The 15,573-nt window shown below is 44.0% G+C and overlaps 1 protein-coding gene across 1 annotated transcript; it reads left to right on the top strand.

Moving 5' to 3' along the window:
- The first annotated feature begins 13,364 nt into the window (after window positions 1-13,364).
- On the top strand, window positions 13,365-14,893 carry LOC113357319 (1-aminocyclopropane-1-carboxylate oxidase homolog 1-like). The gene is made up of 2 exons (XM_026600689.1): window positions 13,365-14,049; window positions 14,147-14,893. Exons 1-2 carry the CDS (start codon window positions 13,520-13,522, stop codon window positions 14,670-14,672), a joined length of 1,056 nt encoding a protein of 351 aa, XP_026456474.1. The 5' UTR covers window positions 13,365-13,519; the 3' UTR covers window positions 14,673-14,893.
- Window positions 14,894-15,573: the final 680 nt, after the last annotated feature.

Below are 15,573 nucleotides of genomic sequence, written 5' to 3'. Positions count from 1 at the left end.
TCCGTGGTTGATTCGCCTTATGAGGATTTCCCTCATTCGCTGACATTTGAGGGTGAGGATGCCATAATGGATTGGCTTAAGAAAAAGGGTTTGCTGTTTGTCCCTCATCCTGCCCCGGTGGTTGCTGGTGAAAAGGATTCCGATGCTTATACCCGTCGGATGATGGAACTATCTTCCAAGGCGCGGGTATCTGAGATGTGGGGGAAAAGTTTGAGTGTTCCCGAAGCTACCCTTGTACCGGAGCCTCCTACTTCTGTCGCGGATATGATGTCCATAGCCGACGGGTCCAATATGTTTTCCTCAGCAGCGTGTCTTGGAGGTAAGTCTTCGTACATATCTCTTCGTGACGATTGAATCCTTCGGTGTAATAATGTTTGCCGGTTTGATGTGTAGATGATGAGGAGTGAGCATTGTAACCATGTGCTGTATCAATTCTTTAAGGCGAAATCTTTGAAGCTGGAGGCTAAGCTTCGTCACAGAGAAAAGGAATTATCTACGGCTGAGGTAGAAATAGAAGAACTGAAGAGAATCCTTAAAGAGAAAGAAGCTGGGTGAAGCGGAGGCTGGGCTTCGTTCAGAGCTTGCTGTTGTTCGCGCTGAGTTAGAGCAAACTCACGGCCAAGTTTCAGCTTTCACAGGTTTGATTCTTTTTCCTCTCTTACCCTCGCAGTGAGTCGTAATTCCTCTATATTACTTAGTTGTTCTGTCTGAGTCTCCCCATCCTATCTCCAGTGGGTGGCGTCCCCGAGTGATATGGCTTCGAAACGAAAGGGCACGGCAAAAATCTCGTATCAAAGTGGTCGAGAAAATTAAGAGTGAAGCCAAAAAGTGGGACGCTCGGGCTGAGGTATGGCGCGCAAGGCATGTTCAATGGTTGATATGCAGAATCTGTATAACCATGACCGTACTTTGTTCAATGGTACGCTGCTGTGGACACGTGAGAATCTGCGGGAATCCCGTGAGCGACTTCATTGTTGGAGTCTAGGATACATCTTCTGGAAGAGGAATTACGAAAGGCTCGCTCCCTTCCTTTTCCGGGAGTTAAGAGAGCATGCTGTGTCTTACCAGAGAACGATGCCCGAGCCGAAGTTGGGCTCTAAGCAAGCCCTTGCGCGTCTCGCGCTGAAATAGCCGTCTGGCTGAGTCTGAGAGAAATCTTGAAGTATGTATGTACAGACTTGCAAAGGGGTATCAGAGATAACAACGAAGTCAACCATCTTCGTCACATGGATTCGATGAAGCAGGTAGAACTAGATGCCATCAATTTACTCTCACCAACCTTCAACTAGATTATAAGAAATTATCCGCGGAATATGACCATCTTGATGAAGCGCGATGCGGTTGTTAATGAGTATGAAGAGGCTTCGGCTTGTGTCGAAGGTATAACCTATTTCATCGAGTGTGATTGTGTCTTTTCTGTGCTAACTCCCTGGTGTTGTCTTTTTCAGAGCTCGAGGGACAACTCCGCGTTGCAAATGAAAAATTTGAAAAGGCTCAATCTTCCTTAGCGCAGCAGGAAGAACAGACTAATCATTTTAAGAGTTTGGCGGCATCCCGCGAGGAGGCCGTTGGTGCTGCTTCTAAAGAAGTGAATCGTCTATCTTCGTTGTTATCCCAAGCCCAAGCGGACGACAGTTATTATGCATAAGGCTCGGTGTCAATTGGCTGAGGAGACAAACAAGATGCTGGAGAAGATTGAGCTTGGCCTTAAGACCGAGCATGGCCTGTGAAGAGCTATCCGCTCGTCCAGTACCTGCCTCCTTGCCTGGCTCCTCGGGACCCTCATCTGGTGGGAGCGTCCCTTCAACTCTTCGGAACAACCCTGCTGATGGGGCCATCATCTAAGTAGAGACCGCGGCATCATTATCCTTCCGTTAGATTTTGCTAGTATTTTGTAAAAAGAATATTTTTGATGTGTATTCCTTGTATTGTCCTTGCCGCTTTTTGTAACCAACCTTTATGAAATGGATCATTTTATACAATATCAGTTTGTTGTTTATTTTAAGCATTGTGATAAGGACACTAAAAACAAAAGAAGAGTTTTAAGTGTTTGGGTGCGATACCGAAGGGAGGTACCTTCGTGATCGTCTTGAGACCTGTCACCCCACCCCCCCTGGCAACCCTTGGCCAGAGGATTCCCAGACGGTGGGGGCCGAGGCAACGTTCTAGGATATGGGGTTAAAATATTTACATACACCCATTCCGTCGACCCGTTGCCTTAAGATTGGTTGGGTATCTCTTTCTGCTGGGTGCCTTCCCCCTGGTCTTACACTTATGGACACTGATGGGGGAGCCCTGAGAGATTGTAGATTAACTACTTTCCCCAATATTGTTGATAGTTTGTTTCTTGAATTTAGAAAGCTTGTTTGATTGATAGGTTGAGGCCTGCAATTCCTCGTCCAGAGATAGAAACATGTAGAGCGGTCACGCTGCCTTCTTCTTCTGGTACTCTTCACGCAGATGCAAAGCTGCGTTGCTCCTATGGGTAGTATGGTTTAAGCCACTTAGCATTCCAAGGATGCGGAGGACCTCGCCTTTCAGATTGCGAAGGTAGTAGGAACCGCTTCCCGCAATGTCGTGTATTATAAAAGGTCCTCCCCACGTAGGTGCTAACTTTCCCCATCTCTTTTCTCGTTGATACTGTGGGATTGTTCTTAACACATACTGCCCTCTACAAAATTCCGAAGCTTTACCTTTTTGTTGTACTCCCTTGCTAGTCTTCGTTGATAATTTTCCATCTTCTGCAATGCTGCTTCCCTTCTTCTTCTAGGTCGTCCAATCTCTCTAACATCATGTCTGTTGTGAGATTTTTCTCCCATGCTTCGGTCTTTGTGGTTGGCATGAGGATCTCTGTTGGGATGACTGCTTCAGCTCCATAAGTGAGGAGAAACGGGGATTCCCCAGTGGCAGATCTTCGTGTTGTCTGTATGCCCATAACACATTGTGCAACTGTTCACACCATCGCCCCTTATGTTCGTCTAATTGTTTTTTGAGGATAAGGGCGAGGGTCTTGTTGGTAGCTTCCGCTTGTCCGTTGCTTTGAGGGTATATGGGGGGGATTGTTTTCCTTATTTTGAAAGTGTCAAGAGCATGTCTATGTTTTTCCCCTGTAATTGTTACCATTATCGGACACGATTTCCGCTGGTATGCCGAATTGCAAATGATGTTTGGAATATGAAAGTAAACACTCCACGTCTCTGATCCTGGCTAAGGCTTTGCTTCCACCCATTTACTGAAGTAGTCCGTGGCTACTATCAAAAATCGTCTTTTCCCTGACCTTCGACGAAAGGCCCGACGATATCTATGCCCCATTTTGCAAATGGCCACGGGCTATCTACAGAATTTAACATTGTTGCCGGCGTGTATCTTTTTGGCGAAGCGCTGACATTCTTCACACCGTCGGGACATCCTTGCGGCATCCTGTATCATTGTGGGCCAGTAATATCCTTGCGTTTTTGCTTTGTCGGCTAGTGATCTCATGCCGCTATGATTCCCTGCGTCACCATAATGGATGTCGTTTAGAATTCGATGCCCCTCTTTCTCGGATAAGCAACGTAGTAATGGTCCGAGGAAGGATTTCTTGTACAGGACCCCATCCCGAGATCATATCTTCCTACTTTGGAGAGTATTTTCCTAGCTTGTTTATGATCCGCGGGTAAGCTTCCCTTTTCGAGAAACGCATGGATCACCTTCTCCAATCATCTTCGTTGCTGAAGTCTTCGTCTTGATTTGCTCTTGACAGGATATCTTCTTCGTCAAAATCGTTATGGATGTCTTCTCCTACCTTGTCTTCGTATCGAAGGAGAATTGAGATGCAATCGAAGGCTCGTATACCCTTGTTATTTTAATAGCTTCGACGCTTTTATCCTTCAGCATGGATGATATATATGCTAGGGCATCCGCTGCCTGAGATCCCTTCTGCATAAGTGCCGGAACTTGATGTTCGGAATTTGTGATGCCAATGTTTGGACCAAGGCCATGTAAGCTGAGAGGGTGTCATCGTACACATTGTACTCGAGCCTATTTGCCGTATGACAAGCTGCGAATCACTTGTCAGTCTTACATCGGTTACCCCCATTCTATTATTACACGGAGGGCATGTACGACTGCCTCGTATTCGACGATGTTGTTGGTATGCTCTTTGAATTCTAACCTGAGTGCCTGTACAATCCTTTCTCCGGTTGGGGTGGTGATGACAATGCCTATTCCTGCTCCTTCCTTATTTTTGGAACCGACGAAGACTTCCCATTGTCTTTGACTCGCGGGTTCGAGGATATCCATTGGATCTTGCTTTCTTCCTCGGCTTCTGGTATTCCCTTAATCTCTTCGTCGTTGTCCAGGGGAGGTCTGCTAAGAAATCCGCCAAAACTTGGGATTTTCGAGAATGTTGAATTTCATGAATGATGTTGAATTGGTCCAGGTGGGTGTTCCACTTGGCTATTCTGCCCACTTTTCCCGTGCTTTTGAGGACTGCTTCCAGTGGTGCTTTGCATGGGACCGGACGAAGTGAGTTAGGAAGTAGGTTCTCAGCTTTTGAGTAGCCCATACCAATGCTAGGATAAGTGTTCGATCTTTGTGTAGTTCCTTTCCGCAGAATTGAGGGTCTTACTGACGTAATAGATAGGTTTCTATCTTCGTATTGGTTTTGACCAACACTGCGCTGACTGCGTCTTCTGTTGCTGCTATGTACAATGCCAAAACCTCATCAGGATCCGGTTCTGCAGGATCGGAATTGAAGCTAGGTGTTCTTTGATTTTTTGGAAGGCTTCTTCGCATTCTGCGGTCCATTCAAACTTGCTCCCTTTTTTGAGAATATTGAAGAAATGTTTGCATTTGTCCGAGGATCGGGCAATAAATCTGCCCAAGGCTGCTATGGACCCATTGAGTTTCTGCACTTCTTTTAAATTCTTCGGGGATGGCATTTCTACTATGGCCTGAATCTTTACTGGGTCTACCTCAATGCCCCTTTTTGTTACCAGATACCCGAGGAATTTCCCGAGGTGACGCGAAAGTACATTTCTCTGGATTCACTTTCATGTGATGTTTTCTCATTGCTTCGAAGATATCTCTCAGATCCTGGTGGTGATCTTTGCGCAGCTTACTTTTGACGAGCATATCGTCAACGTAGACTTCTAAGGTACTACCAATCCATGGCCTGAAGATAGCATCGACCATTCTTTGGTATGTTTCCCCTGCGTTTCGAAGTCCGAAGGGCATTCTAGTGTAGCAATAAAGGCCATGTGGGGTGTAAACGCTGTGTGTGGCTGATCTTCTTCTGCCAGGGCTACTTGGTTGTAGCCAGAATGTCCATCCATGAATGACAGCTCTTCATATCCTTCTACGCTTACTAGCTGATCTATGCTTGGCAGGGATAGCTGTCCTTTGGACATGCCTTGTTGAGGTTAGTAAAATCGATGCATATCCTAACCCCTCCATTTTTCTTAGGAACGACGACCATATTGGAGATCCACGTAGGGTACTTGACTTCCTTGATGAAACCTGCGTCTAGTAGTTTCCGAAGTTCTTTTTACTGCCTTATGATACTCCGGTGCAACTTTTCTTATTTTTGCCTGAAAGGTGGTGCCTGGTTTGATGCGCAGCTCGTGTTGGATTACTTTTGGGTCAATCCCAGGCATATCTCCTAATTTCCAGGCGAATACATCCGCGTATTCTTTAAGTAATTTGGTTAGAGAATCTTCTCTTTTTCGTCCATTATGGTCCCTACTTTGATCATCTTCGGGTTTTCTTCCGTTCCTATGTTGATTTCTTTTACGGGCTCTACTGGCGTGAACACCGGCTTCGGATCCCCGAGACTGGGACGTTCTTTGATTGCTATTTGTATGTTTCTGTCCTTCGTTGGCTGCTGAAGTACTTGTCTCTGTGTTTAGGACATTATCATCTTTGTCAAACCCCTTCCTGTAGTTTCCTTGAGGAACAGGTCTATGGCCTTCTCTTTCGCGGCTTCTTTATTTTTAATTCTTCGGGTTTTTCGCTGCTCTTCTTGTTCGTTGTTGATGCGATCCTGAGTGGCTTGGCACTCTTGCAGAGACCCGATCTCCCTTGATTTCCATTACTCCCTCAGGTGTAGGGAATCTGAGATATTGGTAGTACGTTGCCGCCACTCCCTTGAGTTTATGTAACCACTTTCGTCCATAATGGCGTTGTAGGGGGATGGGGCGTCAACCACGCTGAATCGTGTTTCTACTTTCATGGGTCCGGCGTTAACTTGCAACACGATGTCTCCCAATGGCTTCGTGGGTGCTCCATTGAATCCGTAGATGGTGTAATAAGAGGTCATCAGTGTTCTTCATGGAGTTCATTCGTTTGAATGCGTCGTAGAATAGAACGTTTACTGAGCTTCCCCCGTCTATGAGGATCTTTTTGAGGTTACATCCAGCCACTGGTAGTGTGAGGACCAGGGGGTCGTTATGGTCTTCCATATCTCTTCGATATCTTCAGCATCGAAATAATAGGCGAGTCCATCCACTCTTCGTGCTCGTCCACCTCTATCCCATCGATCTTATACAATTCGCAGCGGTCTTCGAACTGCTTCCGTAACCTCTTTCCTATCTGTGCTGTAAGTGAGGGCCCTGCGGCTTCAGAACACGAGATGGTGTTGATTGTGCGGTTCCCTTCTGGAAGTTGGACTGGCTTGGTTCGTTTGGATCTATCCTCGGCGACATCCTTTCGTATGTAATGTTTGAGCTCGCCAGCATCATTAATTTTTGGATCATTATTTTGAGGTTTTTACATTTTTCGGTCTGGTGTCCGTTGAAGCAGTGATATTCACAGTAATCTTTAGACTTCTCGGTTCTCGGGGCTGTTTTCCCTTAGACCATGGCCACTCCAGGTTTTCCCTTCCTTTGATCTCTCTCAGGATCCGAGCATAGCTAGCATTGAGCTTCGTGTAAACTTGATCTTCGAATTTTCGATCGCCTGTTCGTCGTTCGTCCCTTCGTTCCTTCCTGTCTTCGTGAGGCCGCTCCACTGAGCAATTCCTTTTGGCCCCATTGGTTTGTTCTGCTGAATTGGTACGGTGAGACTTGCGTGTATGCCCTCGGGTTTTCACGCTGGATTTCTTCAAGACGAGCGTGCTTTTCAATAATTATTCGAAGATCTCCCTCTGTCTTAGGCACGCTTCCATGAATCTCAACAAAGTGGACTCATTCGGTCTAATCCCCACTTGTAGCAGTTGATACTTACCACCGGGTCCACACTTCCTATGGCTTGGCAGACCTTGTGCCATCTGTTAGTGTATTCCCTCGTGGTTTCCTTATAGCCAATTGCTAGCGAAAAGAGCTTATCCATTCCAGTATTAACAGCCTTGTTGTACATGTAAGTTCTTAAGAAATTTTCTGCGAGTTGGTCGTAGGAGTAGATGGAGTCTGGCGGAAGATTATCAAACCAAGACAATGCCGATCCCTTCAGGCTCGATGGGAAGTATCTACAGAGTACTGCGTCGTTTTGACTCCATCTAGCCAAGACACGGTTATAATACCGAATGTGTGCAGTGGGATCACTGGATCCGTCATAGCATTCAAATGTCGGGACAGGGCACTTGAGTGGAATAGGGGTGTTGGCCAGGCGATGAGTTAGGGGCGTGGATTTAGCCTCTCTCATGACCTCTTCTAACCTTCCCCCGCCTTGTCTACTTTTTAACTTCCTAATCTCTGCCATCATTTCATCACGCAGCTCTTTCATCGCGCGGTGGTGCCCTACGCTCTTCTGCTCGTGATAGCTTGACTCTCCGTCGTTATAATCCGGGTCGGATGCGCTACTTCCCCTTTCCGCGTTTCCATTTTCTGCTACGATGACTCTTCGGTCTCGGTTTGGTTCTGGTGCCTTTGAATTTGCTTCATCGAGTTGTTGGCTCGTCTTTGTGCTTAGGGAAATCCGGTTCTTTAAATCCTGGTTTTCTCTGGCCAACAAAGCTACAACATCTGCGTAAATCTTCTGGATCTTCTTCAACTCCTCAAGCTCGGCCATCAATCGATGTGATTGGTTCGACCCCTGATTGGGAGTCCCAGCTCGTGCTACTACAGCCATGGTGCCTTCTTCTTCTATGGTTTGCACTAAAGGTGGTGGAGGTTCAGCTTCGATTGTTGGCATTTCCAGATCGGTCGGAGTGCCCATCTGCGACGTTAGGGCCGCCGGAACAGTTTGATTTTGCTCTTTGTTGATGGCATTCCAAAGGTCGGCGGGTGCGCGGGTTGGTGTGTTCTGGATTCATCCACCCTTTCTTTTGGTTGGTGAAATTGATTCGTAGCAAAAGTTTTGCTGGCTTCCGAAGCCTTTGGGGCTGCCGCTGTTGTACTATACTTTGTTGCCGCTGCTCTGAGGGCCGCGGCTGCGACGGAGGTAGCGTTCATAGGCGAAGTGATTTCCGCAGCGTCCTGCCTCTGACTGGTCATTTTGTCTTTGTCTCCTTTCTGCTTGCTCCGGGTGATGACCGGGGTTGTCCTTGGTGCTTCCTTTGACGTGGCTTTGGATTTTCCTGCTTCCTGCATATTTTCCATCGTGGGTCCTTTTGTCGCTTTCGTTTTCTTTCTGCACAAGGGAATTTCAAACAGCGAGAAACAGAAATTTCCGTGCGGATCGGGTTAGTTTATAAAATTCTTCACTCCAAGACCGGGAAAAACTGCCCGAAGGCCACAGAACTTTTTTAAAAATGCGGGTTCTAAAAAAATGTAAATCCATGGATCTAAGCGATAAATCTTTTAACCAGTTTAAATTGCTTCGACAGATACTGCCAGGACCATCGAAGATGATAGGTGCGTTTTTGAATATAGTAAAGTTAACAAAAGGTAAATACTGTTAGAGCTAATGAAATAGATGGTGAGTGCCAAATATTGTATATATTTATCCCTTTTTGTTGGCATTTAACTCATCTTTTGTGCAGTAATTCTACATTTTATCCCATATTCTGTATTTTCATTGTTTTCAAGAATAAATATTTTTCTTACTTAATTTTGCATTTTTAGGTAATAAATAAAGTTTGGATGAATAGCGGAGCGGAAAAGAGCAGAAAAGCGGTGAAAAGCCGGGAGGAATTACACAAGGAAGCCGCAAAGAATGGAGCACACGTCCAAAAAGCTAGGAATGGGCTCAAGAAGGAAGAATTGTTCTTAAAGAAGATATGGGCTTGGCATACCCAAGGCCCAAAACCCTTACCCAAACCCATTTTCTATATCCATACCCGCTTCCATTCTCATCCGTTAGATGGGATTACATCGAAATCCAATGGTCGCTTCAGTAGAGTGCATCAAATAGCGATACTTACGCTAAACACTACAGCACCTAACCTTGATCTTCGCCGTTAACTTCGTTGTATCAAGACATCCGACGGTCGCTACCAGACTCTTCAGGGGTAGCCATCCGATTCACCTACCATCTTCGCATCCAGTGACTCAGATTCGCCAACATCGAATCTTGATATCCCTCCTAACACCCAAGTATCGAACACCTATACCCTTCAGCCAAACGCACCTTACCCAAATTCTCATCTTCCTCCTTCGAGCAGTCGAGCTCTGCTCCTGCCAACTCCACCACCATCACCCTGCCACTGCCATCATCACCACCAACTCCACTTCCACCAACTGCCAACTAACATCATCATCATCACTCACAAATCCCTCTAACGTGCCCATCATTTCCTATTCACTGATTTCCCCTAGTCTAGGGTTTTGAAAATTAGGGAAAAAGAATTGATGGACATGGAAGAGAAATTAGGTGAAGCTAGAGACAAACTGACACATGGGAATGGAGTAGGAGAACAAGAGGAAGGATGGGTCAGTGTGGATTGAAGAGAAATCGCATCAAAGAAGGTAAAATCCGAAACCCTAATTTCTCTGCCAAATTAGGTATTTGGGAAATTGTCCCCAATTTTCAATTGAAAAAAGCATGGAGAAGAACAGAGATGATAGGGGTATGGTTGAATTAAATGAATTAGGTGAGAAACCCTAATTATGTACTGTTTGATTTTGGGGATTTTTGGGAAAGAACCCTAATTTTGTAGTTTTGGGAAATTGGGTCTGTGGGTATAAATAGGAAGTGTGGGTGTGTATGAGAGGGCATGCCTGGATTAACCAGAGCATCAGTAGCATAGTTTAGTTTTGTTATTTTCCATGAACTGTAGCTTTGAGGGTTTCAATCTTTTCAATTCCATGATTCTCAATTCAAATGCATTGTTAATTTTAGCTGTTCTGAACTCCAACATGTATTTAATTTGAGTGTGTGATTGTTACATTTTATATCAGCTCCTGTTCATGTTTATGTTCTAAGTTTATCCCCTGTTATGTGCTTCCCATGTTATGTTATTGTGTTTAATTTCATGTTTTGTTTCACTGTCAACTGTTAATGTATGTTTATCTTCATGTCTATCATGTTCTGAACCTCACATGCTAGGATTAGATGAAGCTATGAACCAGCTGAGAGAGTCTTCATCATGTGCAGCTCATGTTCAGTGTTGCTAAGCCCTTAGACTAGTTGTGCTTTAATCAGACAATTAGCACTTTGGTAACTATTTTAGCTGTGATTAGAATATCCCTTAGGTTAATGGTGGATTCAACATCCTAGTGATCATCCTCTTGTCTTCATTGTTTTCTTATTTATACTTCACTGTTTTCTTCACATCACTGCCCTTGGCTTAGGCCTTGGTTTATTACACTGTCATGTTATTGTCTTTGCTTCACTGTTAATCTTCATTGTTGTTTGCAGTTTGCTTTTGCCATTGTAAATATCCATGTTTTACCTTGGCCTAGTGCTCTGCTGCCTTGTTTAGCTCCAGCTGCACTAGGTCTTTTTGCCTTGTTCTGCCCTGCTTTGCTTCCCTGCCCAGCCTGCATTACCCTACTGCTGCTGTTGTGCCTCTCTTCCTTTGCCTATGCTGTCCACAGTACCAGTCCTCTCTTGTCACTGCCCTGTAAATACCCTCTCATGTTGGCCTTGTACATACATTGTTTCACTTTGTTACTTCCTCACTGTCACTTTCTGTTTGCTCTTTCTTTACCATTCTTGCTCACTGTTCTTGTTACTACATTCATTACTGTGAAAGTTCACTGTGAAAGTTCACTGTGAAAGCCCAGCTCAACCCAAGGCTCAAATCACATCACAAGCCCAGTCCAATTCAGTCCACCAAAAGCTCACTTCAACACTGAGCCTAAGTTCAGTTCATTGAAACCAAAGGCTAAAAGCCCAGGTTCATAGCTAAAAAGCCTAGATCCAGCTAAGGCCCAAATCATACCAAAAGCCCAGGTTTAATCCCAAGCTCAGTTCACTACACTGAGCCCAAGCCTAAGTTTAAGGCCAAAGCCTAGTTCACAGTTCATTCCAAAATCATTCAAAGGCCCAAGGCCTAAAGCACTTCATCATTACAACAAACCCATTAAGCCCAATTTACTCAAAGGGTATTTAAAGCCCAACAGTTCCAAAGGGTATTCATAACCCATTGGTACCACAACCCTTTGATACCTAAAGCCCAATAGCCAACTAGAACCCAAAATAGCTAAACACTCCAAAACACCCCCAGTCTCTGTGGATCGACCCGTACTTGCACGAGATACAACCGACGACCGTGCACTTGCGGTATTACTGTAGGCCCGTTTTTATTGCGCTTAATTTTCACACATCTCCGGGCCCACCAATAGAGCAATCATATGCTAATCTAATATGAAATCACAGGATAAGATAAATCTTTTACCGGGACGAAGTCCCTGTTTCTAGCGCCAAATTGTGAACACGTACATCACAAGGGCATCTATATGTTCACAAACAATGTTCGTACTCTTGGTAGAGACTCGCACTGATAATTCAATGGCATTGATTCCCTGGCTCCAAACCTTCGGGTTTATCATAGCCTCATCTAATAACATCGCGAGGGGCGTTTACGGGGGGGAAGATAAAGAAAACGAAGCATAAAAGTAAAACTCATGTAGCGTTAGACAAATATAAAATGCTGAAATGTAAATAAGACTGGGATTTACGTGGTTCAGCACTAAGGCCTACATCCACGGGGTAGTCGTTTCACTATATACTTATGGTTACAAAGATAGTCGAGTGACTTTGGGGTTTACACAAGTCTGTACATTGTAAAGGACTAACTTACACTCACAATCTTTCTCTCTCCTTCTCTTCCTCAATTTTTCGATCCCCTTACTCTTGGTGGAGAGGGGGTATTTATAGGGTTAGAGTGTGGGACCCATATCTGAGGGCCGTTGGAACCTTATCTTCTTGTGTTTTGTGTCCATCACGCGGGGGTCTTCGTTATTACTTCATCACGCAGAGTCGTCCTCGTTCGTTCCACGGGTTGATCGACACGTATGCTGTTCAGAGTGTTTAATGCGGGTAGTTGAGGTGCCTGCTCGTGTCAGGCAAGTGTCTTCTTCCCCTGTCACATCCATGTCAGTTCATTTTATCTCCACCGTTGATCTTGGCTTCTTTTGGGGATGAGATAAAGTAAATCTTCGGGAGTTATCTGGTGCTCCGCAGTACATCGTGTTACCGGTACGTCTTTTTAACTTCTGCCCTTAGATTTGTTCGGGCAAAGATCCAACGTCGGCGGGATGGGCATCTTAGCTGTGGGCACATGTCATCATGCTTTGATGACTTTGCCCGCAGGCTCTCCACGTATGTTCCTATATACACGTGTTTGATGATGAAATATGTGCACACAAGCGTGATTAGATGATCCTAATCCAAATTTAATATTCCCACTTCCCATAATAAACGCTTTGACTAGTACTGTAAATTGTTTGAGACACCAACTAAAATGATTTCATGGCCTCCAGATTCATTGCTAAGGCTAAGTCCTATGAGCTAGATTGATCTGCTAGATTAGCAGAAAAGTGTTGCAGTTCAAAAAAAAGTGTGGTCTATTTGTTAATACTAGTTCTCTCTCCTATCATTTGCTCGCAGATGAACTAGCAGTGAGATTCCATTCAACGCTCAAAAAGTGATCTTTACGCTGGTTCAGCGCTGGGAAATTAATTTTCTGATCCAACGGCTAAGATTTAAAGTGTTGAACCAAACAACGCTGGACAGTGGTCCAGATGACGTGAACTGCTAATCTAGCTGCTAGACTAGCACTCCCATAGAATTTAGGAGGTTGTCCTAACTGACGTGGATTGCTAATCTAGCTGCTAGATTAGCACCCATAAGACTTAGACTAATTTATAAGAACAGTTGTACAAATGGAAGAGATGAGAGCGAATTTTCCAAGCAAAAGTTTACAGCTAATTTTATACGTGGAGGTGGATATTATAGGTGTGGCTATGCACTGACTTCACGGAGACTAAGGAAATTAAAGTTAAAGGAAGTCTACTTTTGAAGTACTAAACTTTAAAGAAATCAAAACACGGAGACGACTTTAAGGTTTCAAGCAAGCAGCCAGTAGTAGTTTACAAATACTCGTGCATTAGGACAATCCCAGAGGAGCTTCATTCAGATATCAATTATAAGTTTCTGTTTATTTTTCTCAAGTTTGAGTTTCTACTGGATATATCATTCTACAATCATCAAAAAAATGGGGAGTGTCCAACCTGGAGAAGTGCCCCTGTATGATCGGAACAAAGAGTTGAAGGCCTTTGATGAATCAAAAACTGGTGTCAAAGGTATAGTTGATTTGGGAATTGAAAAGATTCCTCAAATGTTTGTCCGGACACAAGATGAGTTCACCGAGGACTTGGCGTATACAGATGCTACGAGGGATCAGTTTCAGACTCCGGTTATTGACCTCCAAGGCATTGATCATCGGCGCAACGAGATTATCGATGAGATTAGACGTGCATCGATGACTTGGGGATTCTTTCAACTGGTGAATCATGAAATACCTATAAGTGTGACCAATGAAATGATCCAAGGCATACGTAGATTTCATGAGGGAGATATAGAGGTGAAGAAACGGTTATACGTCAGAGACCTCAGCCAAAAAGTACAGTATGACAGCAACTTTGATTTTTATAAATCAAGATCTGGTAATTGGAGGGATACCTTTCGGTGTCGTTTGTTAAATCCAGATCCTATTGATCCTCAACTTTTGCCCGAAACTTGCCGGTAAGTTGGTCTAGTATGTCTAGTACTTGTAATTTTTTCTTTTTAGTGGCTGAAATATTTATCCTATTGGTCTCTAACACTTCTGATTCTCAAACAGAGATATAATAGTTAAGTACTGGAAGCATATTATGAATCTTGGAGATACTCTCGCTGAGTTATTATCAGAGGCTCTTGGCCTACACAAAGACCACCTCAAAGGCATGGACTGTACTCAATACTTGACACTCTTGGGTCATTATTATCCAGCATGCCCTGAGCCTGAACTGACTATGGGCACAACAAAGCATTCAGACCAAAGTTTTTTCACGATTCTTCTCCAAGATCAGGTTGCTGGACTGCAATTTCTTTATCAGAATCAATGGGTTACCGTTAAACCCATACCTGGAGCCTTAACTATAAACATAGGCGATCTTATTCAGCTTATAAGCAATGACAAGTCTAAAAGCTCTGAGCATAGGGTAGTCGCGAACCATGTCGGGCCAAGAGTTTCAGTAGGGTGCTTTTACAGAGCAAGCCTGGACAAGCCTACATTGCTTTATCCAATAAGAGAGCTAACATCTGGAAGTAATCCCCCTGTATACAAAGATATCACATTTAAAGAGTATCGATTATGCTCATTCTAGAGGGCTTGATGGCATTTCCTCCCTAAACTACTTTAAGTTGTGAGTCTTGGTCGATGGCAATGTGTGCGTTTTTCTTGCAACTTGGGATCGTGTAATGGGAGACTCAGTAGAGCTGAGTGAAATGCATTAATTTATCCGTTTGTAATGGTTTGTGTTATTAGTGTGCAGTTTGTATCCGTTTACAGAGCAAAAAAATAAATAAAATGTGATCTTTTATCTGGTCAAATACTCCCAAACAAGTTCATCTTCCTGAGCAGTTCGATATTTTCTTTGATATTTTGTGCTTCCCTCCCTATCTGTTTTATTATTATTACTTGATTGGTGTTGGTTGATGATATCCATTAGGTGCTTGTGATCTCAAATATTTATTTCTTGGGTTATACAGTAAAAAAGGAAGAAGAACAAGAAGAGTTGTTGCTGGAGAAAGAGACAGTAGTACCAGGGAAAGCTGGGAAATAAAAATATGGCAGTTTTGACTTTTGAGAATCGGCCATACCCGCGCGTTGGTGGAATTGTAGGGAATACCTTTAAATTTCTGTCCCTAAAGCATTCAGCAACAGCTGTTCAGTCATTTCAAACGCAAGTGCTGCAGTTTCCGAAAACCCGTGGCTGCTTAGTTAACCAAAAACAACTGTGGCCGTTTGGTTAACTGAGACCTGCTTCACGATCCGGTGGCCTAATTTTTCTGCTCAGCTCATCCAACGAACACCGTCATCCCCTGGACAAATCAACTCCTGCTTGCACTGCCGGTTAGCTTGCTGCTTTTAAAGAGTAGATATATGTAAAATTTGTTTCCTTAATAGTTAATTTTCTTTATAAAAAGATAAATGTAAAAAAAAATAATCAAAATCTTCCACAACCAGAGAGGACCGTATAAAACTAGTTGGAATCCAAACAAGCT

Source organism: Papaver somniferum, chromosome 3 (genome assembly GCF_003573695.1).
Source record: "Papaver somniferum cultivar HN1 chromosome 3, ASM357369v1, whole genome shotgun sequence".
In the NCBI taxonomy this organism is placed as follows: Eukaryota; Viridiplantae; Streptophyta; class Magnoliopsida; order Ranunculales; family Papaveraceae; genus Papaver; species Papaver somniferum.
Note: the sequence above shows the minus strand (reverse complement) of the source record. Positions and strands in the feature narration are given on the sequence as shown.

Coding starts and splice junctions, on each gene's coding strand:
- LOC113357319 (XM_026600689.1), top strand. CDS start 13,520: ATGGGGAGTGTCCAACCTGGAGAAGTGCCCCTGTATGATCGGAACAAA. Junction 14,050..14,146: donor CTTTTGCCCGAAACTTGCCG/GTAAGTTGGTCT, acceptor ATTCTCAAACAG/AGATATAATAGTTAAGTACT.